Here is a 9,528-nt window from a genome sequence, read left to right on the forward strand (position 1 = left end):
TTGCCCAAGGTCATACAGCCAGTATTGGCCAAAGACAGGACTTGAACCCAGGTCTTCTCACTCCAAGATGATTCTATTCCCCACTACCCCTCACTGCCTCAGACGGTGTTCAGCATATTTAAATACACCTACTGCAAATATATTTAAGGTCATGTTCTCCTGAGGCATACCATCAATTTCATAGCCCTGACCCGGATTTGACCTCAGGTCTTCCTGACTCCAGGCCCACTCCCTATGTGCTAAGGCGCCACCTAGCTGCCCTTCTACTACTTACTACCCGTTTCACTGGATAAGTCACTTTATTTCCGTGGGCCTCCATTTCCTTACCTGTAAAATGACGGGGTTAGATTGAATGTCATCTAAAGTCTTGCCCAGCCTTGAGCCTATGATCCTAAGAAGCCCTAGAAAAAAGGTTGAATTTGTGTTTTGAGGACCTGAGTTCAAATCTTTGCTGTGCACCTGTGTGGCCTTTGACAATTCACTCAACCTTTCCATGCCTCAGTTTCCTCTTGTGTAAAATAAAGGGGCTAAGCTAGATGACCTCTGAGTTTCCTCCCAGCTCTAAATCTGTAATTCTATGATTTCACTTAAATGCATTTAGAAGGAACCTACAGCCTCATCCCAATAATTACAGAGGGCTGGGACTTATCCATTAAATTAATCAATCAAAAGTGTGAAGCAAGTGTGAACGGGACAGCTCCTAGACATCTCCATTGAATAAACCAATCAAAAGCATTAGAGAAGTGGAAACAACCTAGTTAATGGCGTTTGGAAGGAGTAGAAAACCCTGTGAAGTGATACTACAGAGGAAAGGTATTGGAATTAGTTGAGGAAACTCTGATGGTCTTCGTTTAAAATAGCAATGACCACGAGGTGGCTCCATAGTGCACAAAACCCTGGGCCTGAAGTCAGGAAGACTCATCTTCCAGAGTTCAAAACCGGCCTCAGACACTTACTAGCTGTGTGACCCTAGGAAAGTCACTTCAACCTGCTTGCCTCAGTTTTCTCATCCGTCAAATGAGCTGGAGAAGGAAACGGTGAAACACTCCAGTATCTTTGCCAAGAAAACCTCAAATGGGGTCACCAAGACAAGACTGAAATGGCTAAATGATAAAATAACAAGTTAGTTTGGAACTGGGCATTTGCATGTCTGACTGCCTAGGGGAGAGAGCCATTGGAGGCTTATTTGAGGAGGAGGGCAGGCAATGTCAGAGAGGCCTCTGTCTCCTTTCCTCCTGTTGGAAGCCTTTGCTGATCCCTATAGAAGGCAGATCTCTCCCTGCTGTAATTATGAAGTGCTTTGCAACCCTCAAAGTTCTATGGACTTGTTGGCTGTCTTTATTATAAGTAAATACAGTTGTTAGAGTGCCCGATAAAACTCACGCTGTGTTTACTCTGTATACGCTTTGTATTTACTTTTCCATGGACGTTTCAAATCTCCCTTATAAAATGAGAGGGGCCTTGAGGTGAGAGACATCCACCGTTTTTGTCTTTGGCTCCCCGGTGCCTGGCATAGTCTCTGGAACATTGTTGAGGCTTAAATCAAAGGAAAGATAATTAGAGTAGGGAGAAAGATGACTTCTGGGGGATCACAAAAGGCTTCCAGTAAGTATGGAGGTATCTCCAAACTCTTAGAGCAGCTTCAAGCTTCGACAGTTTTTAAAAGTTTGAAGTTTCAGCAGTTTAAAATGGCACAAAGACTTTTGGGACACTCTGTATATTGCCTGAGCGCGTGAACAGAAGCAGGAAGGATTGATACTAATTTATCTTAAGGATATTCAAAGATAAATGTAGAAAACAGTCCTTTCTAACAGTGTTTAGGGAAACAATCACATCTATAAAGGCTTTGGAAAATGTTTTCCTCGCCAGATGTCTCAGAGGAGGAGAGTAACAAGGCTGCCATCCACATTCTACAAACAGAGGAAACTGAGGCTGAGATGATTTGTGCAAAGTCATGCCCTAGGCGATATCAGAGCCAGGACTCATAGGGAGGTCTCCTGATTTGAAGTCCAGCTGTCCTTCCTCTCCACCACTGTGTCCCGAGGGGCAAGGAGTTCCTGGGCCAATGGGCCTTCCTTGGCCTAATCTATGTCTCTTCTACCATAGTAGCCACAGGCCCTAGCTAGGGGTATAAAGGCCATGTACCCTGCTGTGCCCTGACTGCCAAGCAACAGGCATTCATCAGACACGGGTTAAGAGCTTCACAAAAGCCAGGTGGCCCTTCCTGCTACTTCTAATCGTAGAAGTATCAGGGTTCTCATAAAAATGTGGTAACTACAGCATTCCGCTAGTCTGACTAAAAGATATTGTGCAGAAATGGCCTCAAATGGATTCCAGTGACTGTCTCAGGGTGTCTGTGAGATTTGAGGGGGCAGGTGAAGGGATACTGAGGAAACAGCACTGACTTTGGAGTCAGAGGTCCTGAGTTCAAGTCTCTCACTCTGTCACTGACTGCTGGCGTGACCTTTGGCCTGTCACTTCTCTCTAGGCCTGATTCGAAGGGGATTATTCCAGATGTCCTGAGCATCCTCTCCAACTCTCGACCTGTGAACCTTGCATCAGAATGGGACTCTGGTACAGACCAGAACATTCTTTAGAAGACTTTTCCATGTTGAAGGAAGCTTGGTCTGGGGTACTGCATGAATTCAAACATTGGTTCCCATCAATGTGTTTCTATGCTGTGACTCAGCACATAGTAATTATGTATTTAACAAATATTTGTTGGCTGACACAGTCTCATCACACCTCCTATAGCCCGTCAGCAAACCTAGGTTTGACTCTAACTCCAGAGATTTGTTGGGGAGATACATACGACGTGGGGCAGCTAGGGGGTGCAGTGTTTAGAGCACCAGACCTGGAGACAGGAAGAGCTGAATTCAAATCCCACCTCAGACACTTACTAGCTGTGTGACCCTGGGCAAGTCACTTAACCCCTATTTGCCTCAGTTCCTCATATGTAAAATGGAGAAACACCGGAGAAGGAAATGGCAAACTGCTCTAGTGTCTTTGCCAAGAAGACCCAATGGACAAAGTCCACAGAGTCACATAGAGTCAGATACAGCTGAATGATGGAACAACACGTCTGACTTAGAGGGAGAGGAGTCCGCTTGCTCTAACATGGGCAAGGGCATGATGGGAGTTGAGGGGAGTGAGAATTAGAAGAGGTGTGTCCATGTATGTCAGGGGAGTCTAGGGGGGTTTTACCCTTCTCTGTGTCATTCCTTTAGAAGGGTGTCCTGATCCAAGAGAGCTGGCAGGCTTCGGGTGCCTGGGGGGATCTGAGGGAGTTAAGGGACAGCATGCAGGCAGATGGAATCAGGTGGCTGGCTTTGACTTGGCTTCTTCTCCGGTCTCAGACAAACCTCCAGGCGCTGAGAGAAAACACAAGGGTGGAAACGAGACATCATTAGGACAGGCAAAAGGCTGCTCTCTTCTGTCACAGTTTAGTTCTATAAGAAATTGGCAGCTGGTCTAACCCAGTCTTATTGCAATTCCCAAATCCCATCACAAGACCTTTTACAATAGCCTTGCAAATAACAGTAGAAAATTGTAGCAGCCCCCAAATCAGAAGAGGAAAATACACACCAACAGCAACCATGGAAATCATAACAATTGTGCACATTCATGGTGAACTTTACAGTTTGCAAAACTCTCTACAAACAAATCTCTTAGTGGAGACTTGAAATAATGCTGTGGGGTGGCCCAATAGATAGAGGATTGGTCTTAGAGTCAGGATGACCTGAGCTGATGACCTGCCTTAGATATTTATTAGCCATGTGACTCTGGGCAAGTCACGGAACTTTTCAGAGCCTCAATTTCCTCAACTTTAAAATGAGAATAATAACAGTTCCTACCTCACAGGGTCATTGTGAGGATCAGATGAGATGATTTTATGAAGTGCTTTGTGATCCTTGAAGGGCTACGTAAATGTTAGCTGTTGTTTTTGTTATATTTAAAGATGAGGAAACAGAAGCTCTGAGTTAAGTGACTTACCTAAGGTCATACAACTTGGAAGTATCAGAGGCAGAATTCTAACCCAGGTCTTCCCAGCTCAAAAGCTGATACTTCATAGGAATAGCAACTTCAGCAGTAAGAGCCATGGAATCCAGAAAAATACACAGAGCAGACTTTGGTGTGAGGGAAAGAATTCTGCCTTGGGAGTCAGAGGATGTTGGTTCAAATTCTATTTTCCTTCTCTGTGCCTCTGTTTCCCCTTCTGTAAAGTGAGCAGGGTTGAACCAGATGGCTTCTGAGATCCCCCCCCCCCAGCTCTTAATTGATGAACCTTCTTGGTGACAAACCCATGATATTTCTGTTCTGTTTGTTTGTTTTGGGCTCAGACCTGTGATTTTGTCACGTCATTATCTTGTGAAAGTGAATGCACACATTTTAAAAAAGCAGCTGTAAATATTAGAAATGCACGAGTTTGTGTAAATCATTTCAAATTCTTGTTTGGGTGCTGGAGTGTTTGTTTTTGTTGATGGTTATGAAATTTAGAGTAACACTATGAGCCCACTTAAAAAAAAAAACAAACCACAACTCACTCGCCCTCCTTCCCTAGGCAGCATTGTAAATATGGAAAGGGTGTTGGACTTTGAGACAGCAGGGACCTGGATTCCAATCTTGCCTCTAACACCAGTGGAATTATCAACTTTTGGACTTGGAGGGGGTTTCTGAGACCATCTCTTCAACACAATCAGAAAATGGGTCCCCTCTACTGCTTTCTGGAAGAGCAATCACCCTGTGTTCACTTGATCATGTGCAGTGATGGGGAATCCACTCTCTCCCATGGTGGTCCATTCCACATTGGGATAAATTTCATTGTTAGGAAATTTGTCCCTGTGAGATGCCTAAATCTGCATCCCCAGAACTTCTGCCTGGTCTTAGCCTTTGGGGCCAAGCAGACTTAGTCTAATCCCACTTCCCAGCTTTCCCATGCTTGAAGACAGTTCTCATGTCCCACTCCACCCCTCCAAAGAAGCTTGTCTTCTCCAGATGAAACATATCTGATTCCTTCAACCCATCCTCACAGAACATGTACTCCAAGAGCTTCACCACCCTAGTCATCCTCCTTTGGACATACTTCAGCTTATCAATGTTCTTCCTAAACTGTGGTGCCAAGAACTGAGTCCAACCTTCCAGATGAGGACTGACCAGGGCAGAGGACAGTGGGATTATCACCTCAGCCCTGGACACTAGGAATGAGTCAACTAAACTCCCTAGCAAGCTCATAGCATTTGTCCTGGCTCTATCTTTGAGTGATCTGGTTAAGAGAAGTGAATCCTGAAGAGTGACTAGACACCTTGAACTCACCATCTATTGTTTTTAGTTTCCCCCTAATCTCCTTCACCACCCATGGTGGCAGTGATGCCTGGAAGACCAAAGACATGAAAACCACCCTTAGTTTTTCCCAGGCCAGGAGAGGAAATGGGGCACATCCAGCATTCCTAACCTGCTTGAGAGATCCAGGTGTCCAGATAAGTTTGTAGACCATGTAGATGGGGATACAGATACATGATGAAGTGCCAATCAGATGTCCAATGGAGATGCTCCAGTCTGGATAGTGGTAGTCAAACAGCACAAGAGGAGACTGGTCCAGAAGGGAGCTGATGATTAAAAACTAGTGGGGGGTGTGGAGGAGGAGAGAAAAATCAGAACCATCTGTTCATTTTTTCATTTGACAAACATTTATTGTGACCACTATGTGCAGAGCACTGTACTAAGGGGCAATGAGTAGGAAGAAACAAAGATAAATAAATTTTCTGCAATCTGGATCCCACCTCCTTCTTCAAGGTTATTTCATGTTACCCTACTCATGCATTCTCTATTCCAACCAAAGTGACCCATTCACTCTTTCCTGTATGTGATATCTTATCTCCCACCTCTGTATTTTTGCATAGGCTATTTCCTATGTCTGGAATCAATGATAATGATCATCATAGCTATCGTTTATAACACACCTTAAGATTTGCCAAGTGCTTTACAAATATTATCTGATTTTATTCTTATAACAATTCTGGGAGGTAGATGCTATTATGATATCCTTTCTGAAGCCACACTGGCTCTTGAGTAGATGATCATCTTCCAGGTGAAGGATCAGTTTATTAAGGAGGACTTAGGCAAGAATCTCGCTGGCAGTGACTAAGAGAGAGAGCTCCTTCCCCCCTGTGATTGTCTGTTTCCTTATAGAAATGGACAATAGAGGCATCTTTGATCTCCTGGGGGATAATCTCCTCTTTCTATATCACCCAGAAGATTTCAATCAATTGCTGTATGAGCAGTGGACCCCCTTCCTTGTAGATCTCTGCTGGAATAGAATCAGCACTGGTGCTTTGCCACATGAAAAAAGCCTAATAACGTTCAATATCTCTTCTTTGGTTGGAAGTTCAGCTAGAGAGAGATTGACTTCAACCTGAAATATGTGTTCAAAGACTTTGGCATTGATTGATGACGGTCTGTTGAAAACACTATGGCAGTGTTCAGCCCGTCTCTGACGGAATCAGAGTCCTCATCACTGATCAGTGTGGCTTCATTAGCACTGAGTAGTTGAGATGCACCAGAGGTCTTTGGCCCATAAAGAGCCTTCAAGGCATTGTAGATGCACTTTGGATTATTGTTGCTGCTGGTGTAAAATTGAATCTCATTTGCCTTCTTACTGAGTCAAGAATCCTGTATCTCTCTATGCTTTGCCTGCACTTTGCTTTTAATGGAGTTAAACACTGCCTTCTTGGAGATGGGTGAGCTGTCCTGCTGGTAAACCTTGTGGAGTTCTCATTTCTCATGTGGCAGCTTCTGAATTTTCTCATCATCTTTGTCAAACCAATCCTGATGTTTGTGAGTATTCTGGCCCAGATGAACAAATGCAGTGCTGCACACCAGATCTCTGAAAACTGCCCACTCCTTCTCTGCTCTACTGTTGCTGTGTGCTGACTCAACTTTCTTCCAGGTCATCAATGAACTGTTTATACACAGAGAAGGACTGAGGCATGGTCAATGTGGTGTCTGCTGCTTGACAGCTCCAGGAGAAATGCCAGGAGCAGAACAGATGTCTGTACACAATGCTCATCGATCTGACCAAGGCTTTTGATACTTTCTGTCATGAGGGCTTATGGAAGATCATGGCCAAATTTGGTTACCCATAGAAGTACATCAGTATTTTACTCCAGCTCCATGATGGCATGCTTGCACGGTTCTGGATAAAAGATGACAGTCTTACATCTTCCCAGTCACCAAAGGAGTGAAGCAGGGCTGTATGCTTGCTCCCATGCTTTTTAGCATGATGTTTTCTGTGATGTCAGATGCTTTTGACGAGGACAAAAATGGCATCAAGGTCAACTACAACATTGTTGATAAACTATTTAACTCAAAAAAGCTACAAACCAAGACAAAAGAGGAAGGAGAGTCAGCGCATGACTTTTTGTTTGAGTGACTGCACTCAATGTAGCCTCTGAGGTTGGGAAGCAACAAAGTATGGATTGATTCTCTGCCATTTGTGCTAATTTTGGCCTTAAAATAACAGCCAAGAAAACAGAGGTCTTTCACCAGTCAGCACTGCACCATTCATATATTGAACCATTGGTTACAGTAACAGAGAAATTTTGAATTCTGTGAATAAGTTCACTTAGCTTGGCAGTGAACTTTCCAGGGATGTACACATAGATAATGAGGCTGATGCATGCACTGCCAGAGATAGCTCAGAGTTTGGGAGACTCCAGAGGAAAGTGTGGGACAGAAGAGGTATTAGGCTGCCTACCAAACTGAAGGTCTACAGAGCCATTGTGCTGACCTCATTGTTGTATGCCCGTGAAACCTGGACAGTCTACCAGCACCATGCCAGGAAACTGAATCGCTTCCATTTGAATTATCTTGGGAAGATTCTGAAGATTTTCAGGCAGGATAAGGTATCATATGCTGAGGTCCTTTCTTGAGCTGAATTATACTGCAGAGAGAGCAATTCTGATGGGCTGGCCATGTTGTTCAAGTGACAAACATACATTTGCCTGAAAAACTATTTTACAAAGAACTCACACAAGGCAAGAGCTCACATGGAGGTCAAAAGAAGCGATATCAGGATACTCTCAAGGTCCCTCTGAAGAGCTCTGGAATCGATTGCATGACCTGGGAGACCTTGGCACAGGACGGCCCAGGATGGTGTGCCCACATCAAGGAAGGCTCTATGCTCTATGAGCGAAGAATTGCAAAGGAAGTGTGAGATGCGCAAATCTAGAGACATTGCCATCCCAAGTGTTCATATGCTCTATTTGTGCCCTACCTGTGGGAGAGCTTTCCAAACTCTGTATTGGTCTGATCAGCCGCAATCAAACACAGTGATTCCGTCATCGTGATGTCATTGGTTCTCTTCAGAAATGAAGGACAATTACATTATGATAACCCATTACCACAGATGAGGAGACTGAGGCAGACAAGGGTCAAGTGACTTTCCTGGGATCACACAGTTAGAAGGTGTCTGAGGCTAGTTTCACACTCAGGTTTTCCTGATTCCACGTCCAGCAGCTCTACTGATCGCACCACCTAGTGGTGAGGCATGCGCTCACTCCTCATTTCTCCCTTGTAGAATCCCCAACTTTCTTGCATTGATAGCTCAAGTGACATCTCCTACATACCAATTCCCACCCAATATCCCGGCTTGTTAGGACTTGCACCTTCTTGATACGACTATATACGTTAGCATGAAGTCACCTGTATACATGTTGTACCCCTGCAGTAGAATGTAGTAAGCTCCTTGACGGCAAGGACCATTCTATTTTTTTGTCTTAATGTCCCCAGTGCTTAGTACAGTGCCTGGCACATACTCAATAAATATCTGTCAAATTGAATATGTTGAATCCACGTGGCGCTTACTCTTATGGAACTAGTAAAAGGGATAGGGTATATATCAAGATAAGTAAGAGACGTCTAAACAAAGGGCTATGTGGGGTTAGATCCATTCCATTGGGCCACCAGGGAAGGCTTCATGGAAGAGGCACCATTTGCATTAGGTCTTGTAGGCAGTATGGTGCAGTGGACAGAGTCCTGGATTGGGAGTCAGATGATTTGCCACTTTTTATGTGTGTAGCCTTGGGCAAATCACTTTGCCTTTCTAGGCCTCAGTTTCCACATCTCAATATGAGAGGCTGGACCAGATTACCTTGTAGGTCCCTTATTGGCTCTTAATCTGTGACGGATAGGATTTTTGGTAGGTAGTGATGGGGATAGGGCCTTCTAAGCATATGGAGCAACATGAGCCGGAGTGTAAAATTAGAAAGAGATGAGACAAGTATAAGGGACAGCAAGCAGTTCAGCCTGGATGGAGAATTTTAGACTTGGAGCTGGAAGGGAGTCCAACTCTGCCAGTTTACACATGAACAAACTGAGGCCTAGAGAGGTTGAGTCACCAAAATTCACACCCCCACCCAAGCCAGTGAACTTTTCACTGTAATGATGATGATGATGATGATGGTGATGATGATGATGATGATGGTGATGATGATGATGATGATGATGATGATGATGATGATGATGATGATG

The 9,528-nt window shown here is 44.3% G+C and overlaps 1 protein-coding gene across 1 annotated transcript in view; it reads right to left on the minus strand.

The window, feature by feature from the left end:
- LOC114043247 (sodium-dependent serotonin transporter-like) overlaps window positions 1-9,528 on the minus strand; it is a 78,621-nt gene that overhangs the window by 18,903 nt on the left and 50,190 nt on the right. The window contains exons 11-12 of the mRNA XM_027862318.1: window positions 5,453-5,620; window positions 3,297-3,371 (exon numbers count right to left, since the gene is read on the minus strand). Coding sequence (XP_027718119.1) covers window positions 3,297-3,371; window positions 5,453-5,620 — 243 coding nt within the window. The remainder of the gene's footprint in view (window positions 1-3,296; window positions 3,372-5,452; window positions 5,621-9,528) is intronic.

Source organism: Vombatus ursinus, unplaced genomic scaffold (genome assembly GCF_900497805.2).
Source record: "Vombatus ursinus unplaced genomic scaffold, bare-nosed wombat genome assembly UNPS02001287.1, whole genome shotgun sequence".
NCBI classification, from domain to species: domain Eukaryota; kingdom Metazoa; phylum Chordata; class Mammalia; order Diprotodontia; family Vombatidae; genus Vombatus; species Vombatus ursinus.